Source organism: Lipophrys pholis, assembly GCF_963383615.2.
Source record: "Lipophrys pholis genome assembly, chromosome: 17".
NCBI lineage: Eukaryota > Metazoa > Chordata > Actinopteri > Blenniiformes > Blenniidae > Lipophrys > Lipophrys pholis.
Window position 1 is genome coordinate 26963658 of NC_137643.1, and position 25666 is coordinate 26989323.

Sequence of the window (25666 nt, forward strand, 5' to 3'; positions counted from 1 at the left end):
AAATAACCACCATCAGGTTCAATTCACCACTTCACCATCTGGTTCAATTCATCACTTCACCATCCGGTTCAATTCACCACTTCCCTATCTGGTTCAATTCACCACCACCAGGTTCAATTCACCACTTCACCATCTGGTTCTATTCACCACATCATCATTTGGTTCAATTCACCACTTCCCTATCTGGTTCAATTCACCACTTCACTATCTGGTTCAATTCACCATTTCACCAACAGCCCCACCAGGTTCCTCTTCTCCAGAATGTGCTGCTCAAGGTTCTAAGTTGTCGGACCGGTACCAACATTCTCCACCAAATCTATTTCTTTACATCACAAACTTTGCGTGGGAAGTGACGTATGCATCTTCCAGGACCTGTTGTGCTTCAGCAGCTTTTAGAAATGAGGTCGCTGGTCAGACAGACTCGTGGAGTTCATCTCACCGCCACCAGGTGGCAGCAAAGTCAAGTCTGTCTCAGCCAGAGAAGAAGAAGAACGCGCTGCGATTCCGGAATAAACAAGGACATGAGAGCTGTTTAGTAAGTGTCCGGCGTGTCCCGGGCGGCGGCTGATCTCTGGTGCTCCACAGGTAGAAGGTGAAGACCGATGATGGCTCACGTGTCCGCTGTGCGCGCGCTCTACAAGCGGATCCTCGTGCTGCACCGCTTCCTGCCGCTCGACTTGAAGGCGCTCGGGGACCAGTACGTGAAGGACGAGTTCAGGAGGCACCGGGGGGCCGAACCGGGGGAGGCGGGGAGCTTCATGGAGGAGTGGAAGGTAAACACACACACACACGCACGCACGCACTGATACACACTGATACACACACTGACACGCACTGATACACTCTGATACACACACACTGATACACACTGACACACACACACGCTCTGACACGCACACTGACACACTGACACACACACACACTCTGACACACACACACACACACACTGACACACACACTGACACGCTCTGACACACACACACACTCTGATACACACTGACACTCTGATACACACTCTGACACACTCTGACAAACACACTCACACACACACTCTGACTGATACACACACAGTGATACACACACTGATACACACAAACACTCTGACACACACAGTGACACACACACTGATACACACACACTGACACACTCTGATACACTCTCACACACTGACACACTCTGACACACACTGATAAACACTGATACACACAAACACTCTGACACACACACACTCTGACTGATACACACACAGTGATACACACACACTGACACAAACACACACTCTACACACACTGATACACACACTGATACACACACTGAGATACACTCTGACACGCACTGATGAACACTGATACACACACACACTCTGATACACACTCTGAATCACACACACTGACACACTCTGATACACACTGACACACTCTGACACACACTGATACACACACACACTGATGCACACCCACACACACACTGAGACTCACAATGACACACACTGACACATCCTGATACAAAAACTGACACACACTGATACACACACACTGATACACACACTGACACACTGTGATACACACTGTGACACTGAGACACAAACACTGACACACAGTGACTCTGACACACACAGTGACACACACACTGGTACACACACTGACAGACTGACACACTCTGATACACACACTGACTGAGACACACAAACACACACACACAAACTGACACTGACACACTGGTACACACACTGACAGAGACACTGATACACACACTCCGACACACACACTGATACACATTCTGAGACACACACACTGACACTCTCTGACACACTGTGACACACACACACACAGACACTGACACACACAATCACTGAAACACACAAACACTGAGACACAGCCACACACACTGACACACTGTGACACACACACTGACACAAACACTGACACAGACACTGAGACACACACTGATACACACACACACACTGACAAACACTGATATACACACACTCCGACACACACACTGATACACATTCTGAGACACACACACTGAGACTCACAATGACACACACTGACACATCCTGATCCAAAAACTGACACACACTGATACACTGACACACACACTGACACAAACACTGAGACACACACACTGAAACACACAGTGACACAGACACTGAGACACACTCTGACACACACTGATACACACACACACACTGACAAACACTGATATACACACTCTGATAATCGCACGCACACTGACACACACTCTGACTGATGCACACACTGATACTCAAACTGACACACACACTGACAGACACACTGATACACACACACACGTACAAACTGACACACACAAACACAGACACGCACTGATACACACTGACACACACTGACACACACAAACACTGAGACACACTCTGACACACACTGATATTTACACACACACTGACACGCACGCACACACACACACACTGATATATACACACACTGACACTCTGAGACACACACTCACACACACACACTGACACGCTCTGACACACACACACACACACTGACTGATACACACACTGATACACACTGATAAACACTGACACACACAAACACGGAGACACACAAACACACACACAAACTGACACATACACACTGACACACACTCCGAAACACACTGATACACAAACACTGACACTGACACACACACTGATACACTAACTCTGACACACTGACACACACACCGACACTGATACACACAGACACTGACACACACACACATGCACAGACACACACTGATACACTGACACACACACACTGACACACTAACTCTGACACACTGACACACACACCGATACTGACACACATGCACAGACACACAATGACACACACATACTGATACACACACTGACACACACACACTGACACGGACACACACACTCTGACACACACCGACATACTCTGACGTGTCGGTGGCGGGGAGGTGTGTCGGTGACGTGTGGGAGTGTGTCGGTGACGGGGAGGTGTGTCGGTGACGTGTGAGGATTTGTGTCGGTGACGTGTGGGGGGGTGTATCGGTGACGTGTGGAGGTGTGTTTTGACAGGGGGGTGTGTCGGTGATGGGGAGGTGTGTCGGTGACTAGTGGGGGTGTGTTGGTGATGTGTCGGGGAGTGTTGGTGACGGGTGGGTGTGTGTCGGTGACGTGTGGGGGTTTGTTGGTAACGGGGAGGTTTGTTGGTGACGTGTCGGGGTTTGTTGGTAACGGGGAGGTGTGTCGGTGACGTGTAGGGGTGTATCGGTGACGTGTGGGGGTTTGTTGGTAACGGGGAGGTGTGTCGGTGACGGGGAGTTGTGTTGGTGACGTGTGGTGGTGTGTCGGTAACGTGGGGGGGTGTCGGTGACGTGTGGGGGTGTGTCGGTGACGTATGGGGGTGTGTCGGTGACGGGGAGGTGTGTCGGTGACTTGTGGGTGTGTGTCGGTGACGTGTGGGGGTTTGTTGGTAATGGGGAGGTGTGTTGGTGACGTGTGGGGGTTTGTGTCGGTGACGTGTGGGGGTGTGTTGGTGACGTGTGGGGGTGTGTTGGTAATGGGGAGGTGTGTTGGTGACGTGTGGGGGTGTGTTGGTGACGTGTGGGAGTTTGTTGGTAACGGGGAGGTGTGTCGGTGACTTGTGGGGATTTGTGTCGGTGACGTGTGGGGATGTATCGGTGACGTGTGGAGGTGTGTTTTGATGGGGAGGTGTGTTGGTGACGTGTGTTGGTGATGTGTAGGGATTTGTTTGTAACGGGGAGGTGTGTCGGTGACGTGTGGGGGTTTGTTGGTAACTGGGAGGTGTGTTGGTGACGTGTGGGGGTGTGTCGGTGACTTGTGGGGGTGTGTTGGTGACGTGTGGGGGTTTGTTGGTTATGTGGAGGTGTGTCGGTGACGTGTGGGGGTGTGTTGGTGACGTGTGGGGGTGTGTTGGTGACGTCTGGGGGTTTGTTGGTAACGTGGAGGTGTGTTGGTGACGTGTGGGGGTGTGTTGGTGACGTGTGGGGGTTTGTTGGTAACGGGGAGGTGTGTCGGTGACTTGTGGGGATTTGTGTCGGTGACGTGTGGGGGTGTATCGGTGACGTGTGGAGGTGTGTTTTGACGGGGAGGTGTGTTGGTGACGTGTGGGGGTGTATCGGTGACGTGTGGAGGTGTGTTTTGACGGGGAGGTGTGTTGATGACGTGTGGGGGTGTGTTGGTTACGTGTGGGGATTTGTTGGTAATGGGGAGGTGTGTCGGTGACGTGTGGGGGTGTGTTGGTGACGTGTGGGGGTGTGTTGGTGACGTGTGGGGGTGTGTCGGTAATGGGGAGGTGTGTCGGTGACGTGTGGGGGTTTGTTGGTAACAGGGAGGTGTGTCGGTGACGTGTGGGGATTTGTGTCGGTGACGTGTGGAGGTGTGTTTTGACGGGGAGGTGTGTTGGTGACGTGTGGGGGTGTGTTGGTGACGTGTGGGGATTTGTTGGTGACGTGTGGGGGTGTGTCGGTAATGGGGAGGTGTGTCGGTGACGTGTGGGGGTTTGTTGGTAACAGGGAGGTGTGTCGGTGACGTGTGGGGATTTGTGTCGGTGACGTGTGGAGGTGTGTTTTGACGGGGAGGTGTGTTGGTGACGTGTGGGGGTGTGTTGGTGACGTGTGGGGATTTGTTGGTGACGTGTGGAGGTGTGTCGGTGACGTGTGGAGGTGTGTTTTGACGGGGAGGTGTGTTGGTGACGTCTGGGGGTGTGTTGGTGATGTGTGGGGATTTGTTGGTAACGGGGAGGTGTGTCGGTGACGTGTGGGGGTGTGTTGGTGATGTGTGGGGATTTGTTGGTAACGGGGAGGTGTGTCGGTGACGTGTGGGGGGGTGTCGGTGACTAGTGGGGGTGTGTTGGTGACGTGTGGGGAGTGTAGGTGACGTGTGGGGGTGTGTCGGTGACGGGGAGGTGTGTCGGTGATGTGTGGGGGTGTGTTGGTAACGGGGAGGTGTGTCGGTGACGTGTGGGTGTGTTGGTGACCTGTGGGTGTGTTGGTGACGTGTGGGGGTTTGTTGGTAACGGGTAGGTGTGTCGGTGACTTGTGGAGGTGTGTTTTGACGGGGAGGTGTGTTGGTGACGTGTGGGGATTTGTTGGTAACGGGGAGGTGTGTCGGTGACGTGTGGGGGTATGTTGGTGACGTGTGAAAGTGTGTCGGTGACGGGGAGGTGTGTTGGTGACGTGTGGAGGTGTGTCGGTGACGTGTGTTGGTGTGTTTTGACGGGGAGGTGTGTTGGTGACGACGGGGAGGTGTGTTGGTGACGACGGGGAGGTGTGTTGGTGACGTCTGGGGGTGTGTTGGTGACGTGTGGACGTGTGTTGGTGACGTGTGGGGGTGTGTTGGTGACGTGTGGGGATTACATACAAACATGGAGCAGTCTGTACTTTGGCTCGCTGGAAGAGTGCAAACCTTCAAAATGAATATTCTGCCTGGGTGCCTGTATATTTCTGAGTCTCCCACTCTTCCTTCCCTGATCTGTTTTTGATAACATGGACAGTATGATATAAGATAAGATATCCTTTATTTATCTCACATGTGGAGAAATTTGCAATCATCATTTATCTGGGCTGTGAAACATTTGGTTAGTCATGTCACGGTAATCAATAAATCAATTAACTGCACGATAATTCAAAATGAGCTGGATCAGTTTTCCAGGCTGGAGAATGTTTCCTTTAGGCGTTATGTGAGCGGCACTCACTCTGGTGTTAGTGAGAGCCGCTCACTCTGTTGTTAGTGAGAGCCGCTCACTCTGGTGTTAGTGAGCGGCACTCACTCTGGTGTTAGTGAGAGGCGCTCACTCTGGTGTTAGTGAGAGCCGCTCACTCTGGTGTTAGTGAGAGCCGCTCACTCTGTTGTTAGTGAGAGGCGCTCACTCTGGGGGCGCACCTGGCACACCTAAGAGCATCATGAGACCCCGTGAGGAGGAGAGGGGGAGATGAGGTTGTTTTGATTATTTATTAAGGAGATTTACAATCTCTTTTCATAATACAATTCCAATTTTAAATATTCTTAAAAAATAAAAGTATTTTTTATCTTTAAAAAGGTATACTTGCATTATTATACCTTTATTAATATATTAGTGGAAAAATGGTATCAAAACGACAATATTATCATTTATCATGTTTATCGTGGTGGTGTAATGTGCTCCACCCTCAGTGTGGTGGTGTAATGTGTTCCCCTCTCACGGTGGTGGTGTAATGTGCTCCACCCTCAGTGTGTTGGTGTAATGTGTTTCCCCCTCAGTGTGGTTGTGGAGTGAGCTCCACGCTCAGTGTGTTGGGGGAATGTGTTTCCCCCTCAGTGTGGTTGTGTAGTGAGCTCCACCCTCAGTGTGTTGGGGGAATGTGTTCCCCCTCAGTGTGGTGGTGTGATGAGCTCCACCCTCAGTGTGTTGGTGTAATGAGCTCCACCTTCAGTGTGGTGGTGTAATGAGCTCCACCCTCAGTGTGTTGGTGAGGACTCTGGCTGCAGCGTTCTGGATGAGCTCCACCCTCAGTGTGGTGGTGTAATGAGCTCCACCCTCAGTGTGTTGGTGAGGACTCTGGCTGCAGTGTTCTGGATGAGCTCCACCCTCAGTGTGGTGGTGTAATGAGCTCCACCCTCAGTGTGGTGGTGTAATGAGCTCAACCCTCAGTGTGTTGGTGTAATGTGTTTCCCCCTCAGTGTGGTTGTGTAGTGAGCTCCACCCTCAGTGTGTTGGGGGAATGTGTTCCCCCTCAGTGTGGTGGTGTGATGAGCTCCACCCTCAGTGTGTTGGTGTAATGAGCTCCACCTTCAGTGTGGTGGTGTAATGAGCTCCACCCTCAGTGTGTTGGTGAGGACTCTGGCTGCAGCGTTCTGGATGAGCTCCACCCTCAGTGTGGTGGTGTAATGAGCTCCACCCTCAGTGTGTTGGTGAGGACTCTGGCTGCAGTGTTCTGGATGAGCTCCACCCTCAGTGTGGTGGTGTAATGAGCTCAACCCTCAGTGTGTTGGTGTAATGAGTGCCACCCTCAGTGTGTTGGGGGAATGTGTTTCCCCCTCAGTGTGGTTGTGTAGTGAGCTCCACCCTCAGTGTGTTGGGGGAATGTGTTCCCCCTCAGTGTGGTGGTGTGATGAGCTCCACCCTCAGTGTGTTGGTGTAATGAGCTCCACCTTCAGTGTGGTGGTGTAATGAGCTCCACCCTCAGTGTGTTGGTGAGGACTCTGGCTGCAGCGTTCTGGATGAGCTCCACCCTCAGTGTGGTGGTGTAATGAGCTCCACCCTCAGTGTGTTGGTGAGGACTCTGGCTGCAGTGTTCTGGATGAGCTCCACCCTCAGTGTGGTGGTGTAATGAGCTCAACCCTCAGTGTGTTGGTGTAATGAGCGCCACCCTCAGTGTGTTGGTGTAATGTGTTTCCCCCTCAGTGTGGTTGTGTAGTGAGCTCCACCCTCAGTGTGTTGGGGGAATGTGTTCCCCCTCAGTGTGGTGGTGTGATGAGCTCCACCCTCAGTGTGTTGGTGTAATGAGCTCCACCTTCAGTGTGGTGGTGTAATGAGCTCCACCCTCAGTGTGTTGGTGAGGACTCTGGCTGCAGCGTTCTGGATGAGCTCCACCCTCAGTGTGGTGGTGTAATGAGCTCCACCCTCAGTGTGTTGGTGAGGACTCTGGCTGCAGTGTTCTGGATGAGCTCCACCCTCAGTGTGGTGGTGTAATGAGCTCCACCCTCAGTGTGATGGTGTAATGAGCTCAACCCTCAGTGTGTTGGTGTAATGAGCGCCACCCTCAGTGTGTTGGGGGAATGTGTTTCCCCCTCAGTGTGGTTGTGTAGTGAGCTCCACCCTCAGTGTGTTGGGGGAATGTGTTCCCCCTCAGTGTGGTGGTGTGATGAGCTCCACCCTCAGTGTGTTGGTGTAATGAGCTCCACCTTCAGTGTGGTGGTGTAATGAGCTCCACCCTCAGTGTGTTGGTGAGGACTCTGGCTGCAGCGTTCTGGATGAGCTCCACCCTCAGTGTGGTGGTGTAATGAGCTCAACCCTCAGTGTGTTGGTGTAATGAGCTCCACCCTCAGTGTGGTGGTGTAATGAGCTCAACCCTCAGTGTGTTGGTGTAATGAGCGCCACCCTCAGTGTGTTGGTGTAATGTGTTTCCCCCTCAGTGTGGTTGTGTAGTGAGCTCCACCCTCAGTGTGTTGGGGGAATGTGTTCCCCCTCAGTGTGGTGGTGTGATGAGCTCCACCCTCAGTGTGTTGGTGTAATGAGCTCCACCTTCAGTGTGGTGGTGTAATGAGCTCCACCCTCAGTGTGTTGGTGAGGACTCTGGCTGCAGCGTTCTGGATGAGCTCCACCCTCAGTGTGGTGGTGTAATGAGCTCCACCCTCAGTGTGTTGGTGAGGACTCTGGCTGCAGTGTTCTGGATGAGCTCCACCCTCAGTGTGGTGGTGTAATGAGCTCAACCCTCAGTGTGTTGGTGTAATGAGCGCCACCCTCAGTGTGTTGGTGAGGACTCCACCCTCAGCGTTCTGGATGAGCTCCACCCTCAGTGTGTTGGTGTAATGAGCTCCACCCTCAGTGTGTTGGTGTAATGAGGTCCACCCTCAGTGTGGTGGTGTAATGAGCTCCACCCTCAGTGTGTTGGTGAGGACTCTGCCCTCAGCGTTCTGGATGAGCTCCACCTTCAGTGTGGTGGTGTAATGAGCTCCACCCTCAGCGTTCTGATGAGCTGTAGTTGTCTGACAGATTGTGTCCTGAGGCCTGTAAACACTCCGTTACAATAATCAACCCAGTGAAGATGAAAGCAGAAGAAGTTTCTCAGAAATCCTTTGATTCTTCCACATTGTTCAGACGGTAGGAAGCTCATGTGGTTCTTGTCTTAATGTGGCTGTAGAATTTCAGGGTGGAGTCCAGAACTCCACGGAGATTTCTGCCTGATCTGATGTCCTGAGTGACCTGGAGTCAAGATGAGCACTGACCTTTAACCTTTCTTCTTTGGGGACAAAAACAATGAGCTGAGTTTTCTCTGGGTTGAGTTTTAAAACGTGCTGACTCATCACTCCTTCATTTCCTCCGCCGGTATCAGGGGGCGTGGTCATTCACTGACACTGAGATATAGAGCTGAGTGTGGTCTGGTCATTCTGAGAAGAGATGTTGTAATGTTCCATGATCTGAGCCAGTGGGAGCTGGAGATGTTCACTAAAGGGCCCCAGGATGGAGCCCTGAGGAACCCCACAAGTGATTTGCTCACGTTCACAATCAGCTGCTGACACAGAATGGCGGCCATCTTGCCAGGAGGATTTAAAGCCACTGAGTGCAGAGCCAGAAGGTCCAACCATTGTTCCAGTGGGTCCAGCAGGACGTTGTGTCCAACTGTGTCCAAAGCAGCACTAAGACCCAGTCAGAGTCAAAGTGAGACAGTGGACGTGTCCCTGCTCATGGAGACGTCCTCCAGCACTTTAATCCCAGTGTCTCAGTGCTCTGACCCCAATCCAAACTGGAAAACATTCAGCTCCTTGTTTTGAACCAGAAAAGCAGGAAGTTGTGTAAAAAGCTCCTTTTCAATAATCTGACTTCAGAAAGCTTTGATCTGGGCCTGGAGTTACTGATTCCTCAAGTATCCAGATTACTCTTTTTTAAAAGAGCTTTCAGAAGAGTTTTAGGAAAAACAGCGTCAGAAGAGAGCTGTGTACTCTGTGTACTCTGTGTAGTACCTCTGGAGCTGGACAGTGTAAAACATGTGTAAAGACTTTGTGTGCAGAGGGTGCAGAGGGTGGAGAGGGTGGAGGCTGCATGTTGTGGGTCTGAGCTGGAGAACAATGTGGGTTAGTGCTGCTCAGTCTAACAGGAGAACATCTGTCAGATTAGACAGAACATCTTTGGGTGGAGGCTCAGGGGTTCCAGTCGGAATGCCTGAGCTCCACCCACTGACGCTCATTTGATGGTGCAATAGGAGGGACATCATTCCAAGATGCATCTGAAAAGAGTTCAGGAGGTCCTGATGGTGAGGGACTGTCTGTCTCAGTCTGTCCTCCACACTAAACCAAGTACCAGCATTAGTTCTGTGTTTGCTGAGAACCTCAGAGAAGAACCATCGTCTGGCCCTTTCTAATTCTAGCTTCTACATGCCAAGCCTTTCTTTGGACATGTCCTAATGAAGGTGGAGCTTAGATGGTCTTTTCTGGGCCTTAACCAGTGTCTTCTTCCTCCATGGAGCTGTCCTCCTATCACACACTACTTTAGCTCTGACTGGCACTATGGGATCAATGATGGTTCTAACTTTAGAGCTGAAGTTCTCAACAAGGTTCTTGATAGAAGCTGCAGCAGAGCTGCATGCAAGAGAACGTCTCGCTGAAGACACGCCGTGTCTTTTCATCAGTGGGACCTTTTCTGATCAGCTCTGTTGTCCTTGTCCTGCTGTCAGCTGAGACTGAGACTTTAAATGAGACAAGGTCCTGGTCAGAAACACTCACGGAATCTGGCCCCGAACTCCGACCTGGTTCTTTCTTTCTGGGGGTGGAAACGCCCCCAGAGACAAAACAAGCGCTCCTGCATTCATCCTGTCCTCTGGACAAAACGAGCGCTCCTACAGACATCCTGTCCTCCCCACCAGGGGGCTCCAGTGTTTTGCAGTATAATTGCTCGCCGCTGGAGACTCTGGATCCCAGCTGCAGCAGCTGCTGTGATGAATAGAAGCGATGGCAGCGGGATCCCCAGAGTCACTCCTGTCACTCCCATCCTGCCCTCACACATCAGCATGTCACTCCAGAGGGTGATTCATGTGCTCACCAGGCCGCCGGAGCTTCTGCTGGAAGGTTCTTTCCTTCAAACACTAAAACTCATTTACTGAACGTCGGTGTGACAAAACCTGCCAGACGGGAGTAAACGGCAGTGTGGTGGAGTACTGCAGGTACTTTCTGGATTTACATAGAGGGTACTTTATTAAAGAACACGTGAATGAAGAGTAGTGACTAGAAGGAAAACGTGTTTGATTCACGCTACATCCATCCATCCATCCATCCATCCATCCATCTTCTCCCTCTTCTCTGTTTCCGGGTGGTGGTGGTGTCAGTCTGAGCACCGTCACCAAGATCACATTGCACCATTAAGAACCTTCCTGCAGGCGGAGAGCCCACAGGAAGGCGGAGAGCCCACAGGAAGGCGGAGAGCCCACAGGAAGGCGGAGAGCCCACAGGAAGGCGGAGAGCCCACAGGAAGGTGGAGAGCCCACAGGAAGCCCGGCGTGGGACATGAACCCTCTACCTTGAGACTGAGAGTCTCCTGCTCTACCTACTGAGCTGGAAGGGGGCGTTCATGTGGCATCACAGCTACCTCCAGGAGAAATGGACTGACTGGTCAGAGTTTAGTTTACTCCTGCGTTCCACCATAAGACCCCCACAGGGCAGAGCTGAGCTCGCTAATGACTCACTCATATTTAATCATGTTTAGCATGTAGCTTTGCTGCTGTGTGAGCCCCAACAGTTCGTTAGCATGTAGCATGTAGCCTCGCTACTGTGTGAGCCCCGCGGTTCGTTAGCATGTAGCATGTAGCTTTGCTACTGTGTGAGCCCCATAGAATGGGGTGGTTGTCAGTGCCCCCCCCCCCGAATATCACTCAGCAACTCGGGGTCAACAGGATGAGCAGGAAGCAACCAGAGCAATGTCATCCTTCTAACCAACCACTGACTGAAACCAACTAACGACTGAAACCACTGACTGATACCACTGACTGAAACTAACGACTGAAACCACTGACTGTAACCACTGACTGTAACCACTGACCGAAACCACAGACTGAGACCAACTAACGACTATAACCACTGACTGAAACCACTGACTGAAACCACTGACTGAAACCACTGACTGAAACCAACTAACGACTATAACCACTGACTGAAACCACTGACTGAAACCACTGACTGAAACCAACTAACGACTATAACCACTGACTGAAACCACTGAATGATACTACTGAGTGATACTACTGACTGATACCACTGACCGAAACCACTGACTGAAACCAACTAACGACTGTAACCACTGACCGAAACCACTGACTGAAACCAACTAACGACTGTAACCACTGACTGAAACCACCGACTGAAACCAACTAACGACTATAACCACTGACTGAAACCATTGAATGATACCACTGAGTGATACCACTGACTGAAACCACCGACTGAAACCACTGAATGATACCACCGACTGAAACCAACTAACGACTATAACCACTGACTGAAACCATTGAATGATACCACTGAGTGATACCACTGACTGAAACCACCGACTGAAACCACTGAATGATACCACCGACTGAGACCAACTAACGACTATAACCACTGACTGAAACCATTGAATGATACCACTGAGTGATACCACTGACTGAAACCACCGACTGTAACCACTGACTGAAACCACCGACTGAAACCACTGAATGATACCACCGACTGAAACCAACTAACGACTGATACCACTGACTGATACCACCGACTGAAACCAACTGACGACTGATACCAACTGACGACTGATACCACTGAATGATACCACCGACTGAAACCAACTAACGACGGATACGACTGACTGTAACCACTGACTGATACCACTGACTGAAACCACCGACTGTAACCACTGACTGATACCACTGACTCATACCACGGACTGAAACCATCGACCCAAACCAACTGACTGTAACCACTGACTGATACCACTGACTGATACCACCGACTGAAACCAACTGACGACTGATACCACTGACTGTAACCACTGACTGATACCAACTAACGACTGTAACCACTGACTGATACCACTGACTGTAACCACTGACTGATACCAACTAACGACTGTAACCACTGACTGAAACCAACTAACAACTGTAACCACTGACTGATACCACTGACTGATACCACTGACTGAAACCACTGACTGAAACCAACTAACGACTGTAACCACTGACTGATACCACTGACTGAAACCAATTAATGACTGTAACCACTGACTGATACCAACTAACGACTGTAACCACTGACTGATATCACTGACTGAAACCAACTAATGACTAAAACCACTGACTGAAACCAACTAACAACTGTAACCACTGACTGTAACCACTGACTGATACCACTGACCGAAACCACCAACTGAAACCAACTAACGACTGTAACCACTGACTGATACCACTGACTGAAACCACTGACTGAAACCACTGACTGAAACCACTGACTGATACCACTGACCGAAACCACCAACTGAAACCAACTAACGACTGTAACCACTGACTGATACCACTGACTGAAACCAACTAATGACTGTAACCACTGACTGATACCACTGACTGATGCCAACTAACGACTGTAACCACTGACTGATACCACTGATTGAAACCACTGACTGAACCCACCAACTTAAACCAACTAACGACTAAAACCACTGACTGAAACAAACTAACAACTGTAACCACTGACTGATACCACTGACCGAAACCACCAACTGAAACCAACTAACGACTGTAACCACTGACTGAAACCAACTTTCGACTGTAACCACTGACTGATACCACTGACTGAAACCAACTATCGACTGTAACCACTGACTGATACCAACTATCGACTATAACCACTGACTGAAACCACTGACTGAAACCACTGACTAAAACCACTGACTGAAACCAACTAACGACGGATACGACTGACTGTAACCACTGACTGATACCACTGACTGAAACCACCGACTGTAACCACTGACTGATACCACTGACTCATACCACGGACTGAAACCATCGACCCAAACCAACTGACTGTAACCACTGACTGATACCACTGACTGATACCACCGACTGAAACCAACTGACGACTGATACCACTGACTGTAACCACTGACTGATACCAACTAACGACTGTAACCACTGACTGATACCACTGACTGTAACCACTGACTGATACCAACTAACGACTAAAACCACTGACTGAAACCACTGACTAAAACCACTGACTGAAACCAACTAACGACGGATACGACTGACTGTAACCACTGACTGATACCACTGACTGAAACCACCGACTGTAACCACTGACTGATACCACTGACTCATACCACGGACTGAAACCATCGACCCAAACCAACTGACTGTAACCACTGACTGATACCACTGACTGATACCACCGACTGAAACCAACTGACGACTGATACCACTGACTGTAACCACTGACTGATACCAACTAACGACTGTAACCACTGACTGATACCACTGACTGTAACCACTGACTGATACCAACTAACGACTGTAACCACTGACTGAACCCACTGACTGATACCACTGACTGAAACCAACTAACAACTGTAACCACTGACTGATACCACTGACTGATACCACTGACTGAAACCAACTAACGACTGTAACCACTGACTGATACCACTGACTGAAACCAATTAATGACTGTAACCACTGACTGATACCAACTCACGACTGTAACCACTGACTGATACCACTGACTGAAACCAACTAATGACTAAAACCACTGACTGAAACCAACTAACAACTGTAACCACTGACTGTAACCACTGACTGTAACCACTGACTGATACCACTGACTGATACCACTGACTGATACCACTGACTGATACCACTGACTGATACTACTGACTGATACCACTGACCGAAACCACCAACTGAAACCAACTAACGACTGTAACCACTGACTGATACCACTGACTGAAACCACTGACTGATACCACTGACCGAAACCACCAACTGAAACCAACTAACGACTGTAACCACTGACTGATACCACTGACTGAAACCAACTAATGACTGTAACCACTGACTGATACCACTGACTGATGCCAACTAACGACTGTAACCACTGACTGATACCACTGATTGAAACCACTGACTGAACCCACCAACTTAAACCAACTAACGACTAAAACCACTGACTGAAACAAACTAACAACTGTAACCACTGACTGATACCACTGACCGAAACCACCAACTGAAACCAACTAACGACTGTAACCACTGACTGAAACCAACTTTCAACTGTAACCACTGACTGATACCACTGACTGAAACCAACTATCGACTGTAACCACTGACTGATACCAACTATCGACTATAACCACTGACTGAAACCACTGACTGAAACCAACTAACGACTAAAACCACTGACTGAAACCACTGACTAAAACCACTGACTGAAACCAACTAACGACTAAAACCACTGACTAAAACCACTGACTGAAACCAACTAACAACTGTAACCACTGACTGATACCACTGACCGAAACCACCAACTGAAACCAACTATTGACTGTAACCACTGACTGATACCACCGACTGAAACAATTTAACGACTATAACCACTGACTGATACCACTGACCGAAACCACCAACTGAAACCAACTAACGACTGTAACCACTGACTGAAACCAACTATCGACTGTAACCACTGACTGAAACCAACTTTCGACTGTAACCACTGACTGATACCAACTATCGACTATAACCACTGACTGAAACCACTGACTGAAACCAACTATCGACTATAACCACTGACTGAAACCACTGACTGATACCACCGACTGAAACCAACTAACGACTGTAACCACTGACTGAAACCAACTATCGACTATAACCACTGACTGAAACCAACTAACGACTAAAACCACTGACTGAAACCAACTAACAACTGTAACCACTGACTGAAACCAACTAACGACTAAAACCACTGACTGAAACCACTGACTGAAACCAACTAACAACTGTAACCACTGACTGAAACCAACTAACGACTAAAACCACTGACTGAAACCACTGACTGAAACCAACTAACAACTGTAACCACTGACTGAAACCAACTAACGACTAAAACCACTGACTGAAACCAACTAACAACTGTAACCACTGACTGAAACCAACTAACGACTAAAACCACTGACTGAAACCAACTAACAACTGTAACCACTGACTGAAACCACTGACTGAAACCAACTAACAACTGTAACCACTGACTGAAACCAGCTAACGACTGATACCACTGACTGAAACCAACTATCGACTGTAACCACTGACTGATACCACCGACTGAAACAATTTAATGACTATAACCACTGACTATAACCACTGACTATAACCACTGACTATAACCACTGACTGAAACCACAGACTGAAACAATTTAACGACTATAACCACAGACTGAAAGTCACCTCAGCTTTAGCCAAAGACCCGTTATACAGCCGTGGCTGAAGCCAAAGTTCTTCATGTAAAAGACAAAATAAAAATGACAATAAAAGAGTAAAAACAGTGAAATACAGTAAAACAAACAATCAGACTAACAACATTAAAACCAGACACAGAGTCTCTGACATGGTCCAAAGCCAGAGAATCAAAATGGGTCTTCAGATGAGTTTTAAAAGTGAGGGGGACAGTCTGACCGGCAGTGGAGCTCATTCCACAACAGAACAAGCCCCGCCCCCTCTGGGCTTCGGTCTGGACCTCGGTACCTCCAGAAGCAGAAACCAACCACCGACAGAAACCAACCACCGACAGAAACCAACCACCGACAGAAACCAACCACCGACAGAAACCAACCACCGACAGAAACCATCCATCGACCGAAACCATCCACCGACAGAAACCATCCACCGACAGAAACCATCCATCGACCGAAACCATCCACCGACAGAAACCATCCATCGACCGAAACCATCCACCGACAGAAACCATCCACCGACAGAAACCATCCATCGACCGAAACCATCCACCGACAGAAACCATCCATCGACCGAAACCATCCACCGACAGAAACCATCCATCGACCGAAACCATCCACCGACAGAAACCATCCATCGACCGAAACCATCCACCGACAGAAACCATCCATCGACCGAAACCATCCACCGACAGAAACCATCCATCGACCGAAACCATCCACCGACAGAAACCAACCACCGACAGAAACCATCCATCGACCGAAACCATCCACCGACCGAAACCAACCACCGACCGAAACCAACCACCGACCGAAACCAACCACCGACCGAAACCAACCACCGACCGAAACCAACCACCGACCGAAACCAACCACCGACTGAAACCAACCACCGACCGAAACCAACCACCGACCGAAACCAACCACCGACTGAAACCAACCACCGACCGAAACCAACCACCGACCGAAACCAACCACCGACCGAAACCAACCACCGACCGAAACCAACCACCGACTGAAACCAACCATCGACCGAAACCAACCACCGACCGAAACCAACGTTTAGTCTGCTGCTAAGTTCAGTGTTTAGTTGCTCTCAGATGTTCTGTTCAGCGTTTAGTCTGCTTCTGTAATAAGAGTTTAGTTTGCTCCCTGTTGCTTTCAGCCTCAGTGTGGTGGGCAGCTTGTTTCCTGTTTCCACCAGCAGCAGCTGAAAACAGCTGCTTGTGTTATTTGAGGATCGCAGCTCGAGCACAAAGCTTCTGTTCTCAACGTTCACGTTGTCACTTTGAGTTGAGTTTCCTCTTCATATCGTCTCTGTGATGAAAGTGGAAGGACAGAACACAGCAATGAGAATGAGATCAGCGTTCAGTCTAATCCTTTTATTCTCCTTCCTTCATACCAGTTCTCAGCTGAAACCAGGTGGTCCAGCTGTTTGTCCTCTGAAGACATGAGTGGGTTGTAATGGGATGATAATGATAATATTATTAATGATGATAAGGATAATAGTAATAATGATGTAGTAATGATGATAATAGTAATAGTACTAATGATGATAATGATAATAGTAATAATTATGATGATGATGATAATAGTAATGATGATAAAAATGGATGTTATTCAACATGATGTTAGCAAAGCTGCATGACGTCTTCAAAGTAACGATGGTGGCGTTCCCCTGGTAACTTAGCGATGGTAACTTAGCAATGGTAGTGTACCCATGGTTGCGTACCCATGGTAGCCTACCAATGTTGGTGTACCCCTGGTTACTTAGCGATGGTAACGTACCGATGGTAGCTTACCCCTGGTTCAGTTCTGTTTTTAGGACTAGGTGAAACAATCCCGATTAAACAACATTCCTGAGATATCAGTGGTGTCAATGAGTTGAGATGGTTTTGACACTGTTCCGGTAGATGGTCTAATTGAGTGGGGGGGGGGGGTTGTCAGCATCATTGGGGTCATCAGGTGGGCACCCTCTTTCACTGGTGTTTCGATGATAGGCCCACGACAGCTTCAGAGGGCTCATCGGCAACACCCGGTGTCCCGAGTGTCCCCCCTCTGCTTTCAACCCTTACGTGCTGCGGGTGTTGGTGGCGGTCCAGGATGTGTCTCGCCTCTTCATCCACATCCATCGACTTGCTTCTTCTGCTGCACCTGAGAGGGCTTTGATGGTTTGGCGTAGGGTTTGGCCTTGGATTCCCAAATCCTTAAGCAGTCTGATGGTTGACTTGCCAATGAAGACTCTGCAGCCGACGTCCACTGGACAAACCTTGGCCTTCCATCCGCTTTGTTCAGCATCGGCTGCCAGCTCCATGTACTTAAGGCTCTTGCGTTCAAATGCCTCCTCCATAGCAGCCTCCCAGGGAACAGGTCTATGAGGTCCATGGTGTGGAGTGAGGAGGACCAGAGCACAAGATCTGGTCTGAGATTTGTTGTGGCTATCTCAGAAGGAAAGCAGAGCCTTTGGTTCAGATCTGCAGCCAACTTCCAGTCGCGAGTCCCACTGAGCTTGCCGATGTCTGATGTTGTATAGCCTTTGACTGGCTTTGCACCTTCTCCGATGAACTTCCTTGCGGAAGTCGGATGGAATGATGGAGAAGGCAAGGCATTGATCTTTACCCACCTGGTATCCAAGGCAGCTGCTAGGCACTTCAGAACGTGGTTGTGCCTCCAGGTGTAACGGCCTTGTGACAGGCTTGTCTTGCAGCCAACCAGAATATGTTTAAGGTTTACGGGAGATGGACAGAGGGGGCACGTGGGGTCTTGTCCGTACCATTGGTTGAGGTTAGAGGGGGAAGGTAGGACGTCATACGTGGCACGTAACATGAAGTTGATGTGAAATGCTTCCATGCCCATCAGCTCCCTCCAAGACAACTTTCTCCTCTCGACTCCCTCCCATCTCACCCACTGTCCTTGCTTGGCTTGTGAGACAGTCCCTTGTTGCCTGCTCGTGCTGACGCACCTCCTCGACGACCAGTTGTCGGCGCTGAGCTGAAGCTGCCCTATGCCATGATGGTCTGCTCTCTCCGAGGCCGAGACCTCCTCCCCCCTGCTGCACAAGGCCGACGATGTCTCTGTATCTGAGGTCTGACTTTGCCTGCTGTGTAGCCTCAGCTGGGGTCCATTTCCTTCCGGTCTTCAGGGTAGGAGCTGCTTGGGCAACGCATGGATCACGGGACTCTGTTAGTGTCATTTCCAGCCTAACTTTAGAGCACTTGAACTCCTCTGTGAGGCTGTAAACAGGAAGCTCCAGAATGCCTCTTCCGTACAGTCCAATGTTGCTAAAACATTTGCGGAGTCCCAGCCACTTTCTGGCAAATGAGCTGACCAACCTCTCTAGTTTCTCTACCTTTGAGATTGGGACCTCATAGATGGTAAGAGGCCACATCAGCCTGGGTATTAGCCCAAACTGAAGACACCACAGCTTCAGCCTACCAGGGAGCATGGTCTTATGGATACTCTCCAGGCCACATATTGTGTCCTGCCTGAGCTGGTCCACTTGCTCTGTGTCCTTGAGAGTGACATGGTACCAGCGTCCAAGACTCTTGACTGGCTTCTCTGACACTGTTGGTATTGACTCCTCACCCACGTAGAATCGATGTTGCGTCAGCTTCCCTTTGACGACTGAAATGCTTCTGGACTTGCTCGGCTTTATTTCCATCCGGGCCCACTGGATGTTCTCTTGCAGCTTGTTCAGCAGCCGCCCAGCACACGCCTTGGTTGTGGTGAGGATGGTCATATCATCCATGAAGGCCCTGATGGGAGGAAGGCGAAGACCAGATTTGAGCCTCTGGCCTCCTACTACCCACCGAGAGGCCCGGGTGATGACCTCCATAGCCATTGTGAAGGCTAGAGGTGAGATGGTACATCCTGCCATTATCCCTATTTCTAGTCGTTGCCATGCTGTAGTACACTCGTCAGTTGTCAGGCATATCTGTAGGTCCTGAAAATAGGATTTGATGAGGCAGGTGATTGGTTCTGGGATGCTAAAATTGTCGAATGCCATCCAGAGGAGATTGTGTGGAACTGACCCAAAGGCATTTGCGAGGTCCAGGAACACGACATGGAGATCTCTTCCATTCTTTTTGGCGGCTTGGATTTGATTCCAAATCATGTTGGTGTGTTCCAAACACCCAATTCAATTCAATTCAATTCAATTTTATTTGCTAAATCACATCAACAAACATCTCAAAGCGCTCTTACAATGATAGAGTACAACAGGACCCAACTGCAGGGATACCAGAAAAGCCTGGTATCCCTGCTTTCTGCACCGAGGTATCAATGTAGTGATTCTTTTGCAGGTAGCCCGACAGCCTGTGAGCCACTACACTGAAAAAGATTTTACCTTCTACGTTCAGGGGGCTGATTTGCCCTCCGCCATGCCGTTGGAATTGCTCGCTTCTGCCAAACTACCTTCATCAGCCTCCATAGAAAGCGTAATACCTCTGGTGTGTTCTTATACAGTCGGTATGGGACTCCATTGGGCCCAGGGGAGGATGCAGCTCGTGCCCGTCGTACACTCCTCTCCACTTCGCTCCACCTAGGGGGGCTGGTATCCAGCTGATGTTCCGGGGACTGTATCGGTGGCATATCGGGTGGAAGAGTGGTCGGTCCGCACAGCTGGCTGTCAGTGTGGTTCTGCTTGAGGTAACTTAGCGATGGTAGCGTACCCATAGTAACGTACCCATGGTAGCGTACCCATGGTAACATACCGATGTCAACGTACCGACGGTAATGTACTGATGGTGGCGTACCCCTGGTAACTTAGCGATGGTAGCGTACCGATGGTGGCGTACCCCTGGTAACTTAGCGATGGAAGTGTACCCATGGTAACTTAGCGATGGTTGTGTACCCATGGTTGCATAACCATGGTAACGTACCCCTGGTAACGTACCCCTGGTAACTTAGCGATGGTAGAGTACCCATGGGAATGTACCGATGGTGGCGTACCCCTGGTGGCGTACCCCTGGTGGCGTACCCCTGGTAACTTTGGGATGGTAGCGTACCAATGATAACGTACAGCTGGTGGCGTACCCCTGGTAGCATACCAATGGTAATGTCCCCATGTTAGCATACCGATGGTGGCGTACCCCTTGTGGCATACCCCTTGTGGCATACCCCTTGTGGCATACCCCTTGTGGCGTACCCCTGGTAACTTAGAGATGGTAGCATACCCATGGTAGTATACCCATGGTAACGTACCGATGGTTGCGTACCAATGGTTGCGTACCAATGGTTGCGTACCCCTGGTGGCGTACCCCTGGTAACTTAGCAATGGTAGCGTACCGATGATAATGTACCGATGATAATGTACCGATGGTGGCGTACCCCTGGTAGCGTACCAATGGTAATGTCCCCATGTTAGCATACCGATGGTGGCGTGCCCCTGGTAACTTAGCGATGGTAGCATACCCATGGTAGCATACCCATGGTAGTATACCCATGGTAGTACACCGATGGTTGCGTACCCCTGGTGGCGCACCCCTGGTAACTTAGGGATGGTAGCGTACCAATGATAACGTACCGATGGTGGCGTACCCCTGGTAGCGTACCAATGGTAATGTCCCCATGTTAGCATACCGATGGTAGCGTACCCCTGGTGATTTTCCCATGGTAACGTACTGAATGTAACGTACCAATGGTAGCATACCCCTTGTGGCGTACCCCTTGTGGCGTACCCCTTGTGGCGTACCCCTTGTGGCGTACCCCTGGTAACTTAGAGATGGAAGCTTACCCATGGTAGTATACCCATGGTAACGTACCGATGGTTGCGTACTGATGGTTGCGTACCGATGGTTGCGTATCCCTGGTGGCGTACCCCTGGTAACTTAGTGATGGTAGCGTACCGATGGTAACGTACCGATGGTGGCGTACCCCTGGTAACTTAGCGATGGTAGCATACCCATGGTAGTATACCCATGGTAGTATACCGATGGTTGCGTACCCCTGGTGGCGCACCCCTGGTAACTTAGTGATGGTAGTGTTGGGGTTTATGGTTGGTTATTAGCATATAATTACTGTAAGTATTAGATTACTAAAAGTAATAAATCACTGGAAGTAATTTATGAAAAATTGAAATTATTAATGGAAGTAAACGGTCTTTCATGAACAACTCCTAAAGTAATTGGATAATTACTTAAAAAAAAAAAAAAATTATCAAAAATAATTTTTAAATTTTTTTTTTTATTAATTTGCATAAATTTCTTATTTATGTATTAATAATAAATCGGGGCACCACCAGATAAACTGGAAATAGCTAATACCAAAATATCAGTCTCATTTGTAAAATGTTTATTTAAGCTAGTTAATATTTCTGCATAAAATATAACCATCTTAAATAGATTGGAAGGTGTGAGATCCGAGCACAGACTGTTACAAACCAGTGAATTGTCAACAATAAATACACAATAATCACCAAGAAGCGTACAATTCAGCTAACAGGCGTTTATTAATAAAAATGTATTAATTCATCAATAATTCTGAAATCATCTCATAAATCAACACATTCAAATAGCAAACGACATCTAACACGGAGATCTAATCTATTAAACAGCAAACACTATGTACAAAGAGTGTGTGTGTGTGTGTGTGTGTGTGTGTGTGTGTGTGTGTGTGTGTGTGTGTGTGTGTGTGTGTGTGTGTGTGTGTGTGTGTGTGTGTGTGTGTGTGTGTGTGTGTGTGTGTGTGTGTGTGTGTGTGTGTACGCGCGCGCGCGGTCTGGAGTGACGAGGGGGTGTAATGACCTCGAACGTCCACCAGGTGGAGGCAGACGTCGGCGGGTCAATGCGGTGACTGTGACGACCACTAGGGGCGTGCGGCGGCGCGCAGAGGGAGAGCGCAATAACCTGATGTGTCCACCAGGTGGATATCGAGAGGGATTGCGATGACCCACGCGACCACTAGGGGCGTTTGACTCGCTCTTTCTGGGGACACGGCGGTTGCTCAGCGGCCAGATAAACAAGACGTCCGTCGAGCACGCGTGCGCGAGGGCGGTCTCGGAGCGAGTTAGTCTACCGAGGGTGTGGCGAACGGGCGGTTCCGTTGGCCCGGTTCTGATCACCAGAGTCCTAAAGGGAGGTCGGGTCCTGCAGTTAGAACTCCTGTGATCAAAACAGATCTGCCCTGCAGCAGCTAACAGATAGGTGTTACATGCAGTAGTGTGTGACCTTATCTCGATCTGATAAGGGGGGGGGGGGGTGCTGCGGGTTAGTGAAAGAGGAGGGAGAGATGAGAGAGGATGAAGACAAGAGAAAGACAGAGAATTCTGCGCGGCTCGGTTCTGAACCCTGGTTCCTCCACACAGAGTTCCCAGTGGGCCTGGAGCTCACTTGGACCTCTGGTTCTGAGGTGGAAAACCAGAGTTCTGGACTTGGTGCGCGTGAATGCGCCTACACAAACATATGAGATACTGCGGCCTTCTGAGCGGCACATGGAAACACATTGCATTTTCAACAGAACATCATTCTAACTATTCTCTGCCCAGACGAACGCTCTCACCCTCCGGTTCTGGACAGCACCGTCCGTGGTGCTGTTGGTTCTGGGAGGCGGTGGTAACTGGTTGTTACCGGGTCTTAATTTCAGCGTCCTGAAATCAGAGGCCTGGCTCCAGCTGCAGGAGTGCAACTGAGAGGAGGATGATCTTGGGAGGAGACGACACTGGCTCTGGTCTCCAGAATCTCCCAAAAACAGGAAAAATAGCGGAAAACAGAAGATGTAGTCCAAACTGGGTCCTGCTCGTCCAGCTGGCTGGCGTTGGTTCTGTCTCTTTGTTTCTGCTTGGTGCTCTCTTTACCATCCTGATGAGGGAAAAAGATGTCTCTCCCTCCATGGTTAGTTGAGAATAGCCGAGAGCTTTGATAGAACATGAGTCTCACCAACTTGGGTTCGGACCCCTGTGGTGTGTTCGGGTCGGATTCAAGCATCCTCATTGGCCACTTCCGGGGTCTGGCTCGCTCCCCTGCTGTTTTATGGCCTATCCATTGTGGCTGGTGTTTTCCTTTCGGGGGAAAAACCTCTGGAGGAGTTCATGGAGCTCTGGCCCCAACAGTAGCATACCAATGATAACGTACCGATGGTGGCGTACCAATGGTAATGTCCCCATGTTAGCATACCGATGGTGGCGTACCCCTGGTAATTTTGCCATGGTAACGTACCGATGGTAGCGTACCGATGACACCACTGTCCCAGTACGGTCCTAGGGGAATTGCTTGTTTCAAGGCTCTTATTTTGAAGTTTCCAGTCTTTGTCCACGTGCCTCCTCAGTCGCTGCCATGCTTCCCCCTCCTCTCCCCCTCCTCTCCCCCTCCTCTCCACCTCTTCCTCCTCCTCAGTCGCCGCCATGCTTCCCCCTCCTCTCCCCCTCCTCTCCACCTCTTCCTCCTCCTCAGTCGCCGCCATGCTTCCCCCTCCTCTCCCCCTCCTCTCCACCTCTTTCTCCTCCTCAGTCGCCGCCATGCTTCCCCCTCCTCGCCCCCTCCTCTCCACCTCTTCCTCCTCCTCGGTCGCCGCCATGCTTCCCCCTCCTCTCCCCCTCCTCTCCACCTCTTCCTCCTCCTCAGTCGCCGCCATGCTTCCCCGTCCTCTCCCCCTCTTCCTCCTCCTCGGTCGCCGCCATGCTTCCCCCTCCTCTCCCCCTCTTCCTCCTCCTCAGTCGCCGCCATGCTTCCCCGTCCTCTCCCCCTCTTCCTCTTCCTCGGTCGCCGCCATGCTTCCCCCTCCTCTCCCCCTCTTCTTCCTCCTCAGTCGCCGCCATGCTTCCCCCTCCTCTCCACCTCTTCCTCCTCAGTCGCCGCCATGCTTCCCCCTCCTCTCCACCTCTTCCTCCTCAGTCACCGCCATGCTTCCCCGTCCTCTCCACCTCTTCCTCCTCAGTCGCCGCCATGCTTCCCCCTCCTCTCCACCTCTTCCTCCTCAGTCGCCGCCATGCTTCCCCCTCCTCTCCACCTCTTCCTCCTCAGTCGCCGCCATGCTTCCCCCTCCTCTCCACCTCTTCCTCCTCAGTCACCGCCATGCTTCCCCCTCCTCTCCACCTCTTCTCTCTCCTCGGTCGCCGCCATGCTTTTTGCTTTGCCGTGCATAATTCCAGTGAAACATGCAATATGACTCCTGAGAGCAGCTATGTTCTATGAATGTGACGTAGTTGCTTCAAGGTGGAAAAGAGCTCACTTCAACCTGTTTCTTGTCTCCAGAACTACAGGGACACCCTGCAGACCCAGGTCCTGGAGGCCCAGCTCGGCCCGGCCCGGTTTGGAGTGGACCTGACAGAGGAAAGACTGCCAGATTTCCAGGACCAGCAGATCGGTCAGCTGTATGAGCTGCTGCTGGAGGCCAGCAAGCCCAACCGGCAGTTCAACATCCAGGACGACTGACGCTACGTCACCTCCGAGTGGGACAGACTGGGACTCTGGCTTTTCAGATGTGATTGTGTAGAAGTGTGTTTTCTGGTGTGTGTCTCTTGTAGTGTGACAATAAAAGTTGTCTGCATTAATGAA

The 25666-nt window shown here is 50.1% G+C and overlaps 1 protein-coding gene across 1 annotated transcript; it reads left to right on the top strand.

Moving 5' to 3' along the window:
- Positions 1-477: 477 nt before the first annotated feature.
- sdhaf3 (succinate dehydrogenase complex assembly factor 3) lies at positions 478-25666 on the top strand. The gene is made up of 2 exons (XM_080484330.1): positions 478-773; positions 25364-25666. The coding sequence occupies exons 1-2, from the start codon at positions 603-605 to the stop codon at positions 25541-25543; spliced, it is 351 nt and encodes a 116-aa protein (XP_080340456.1). The 5' UTR covers positions 478-602; the 3' UTR covers positions 25544-25666.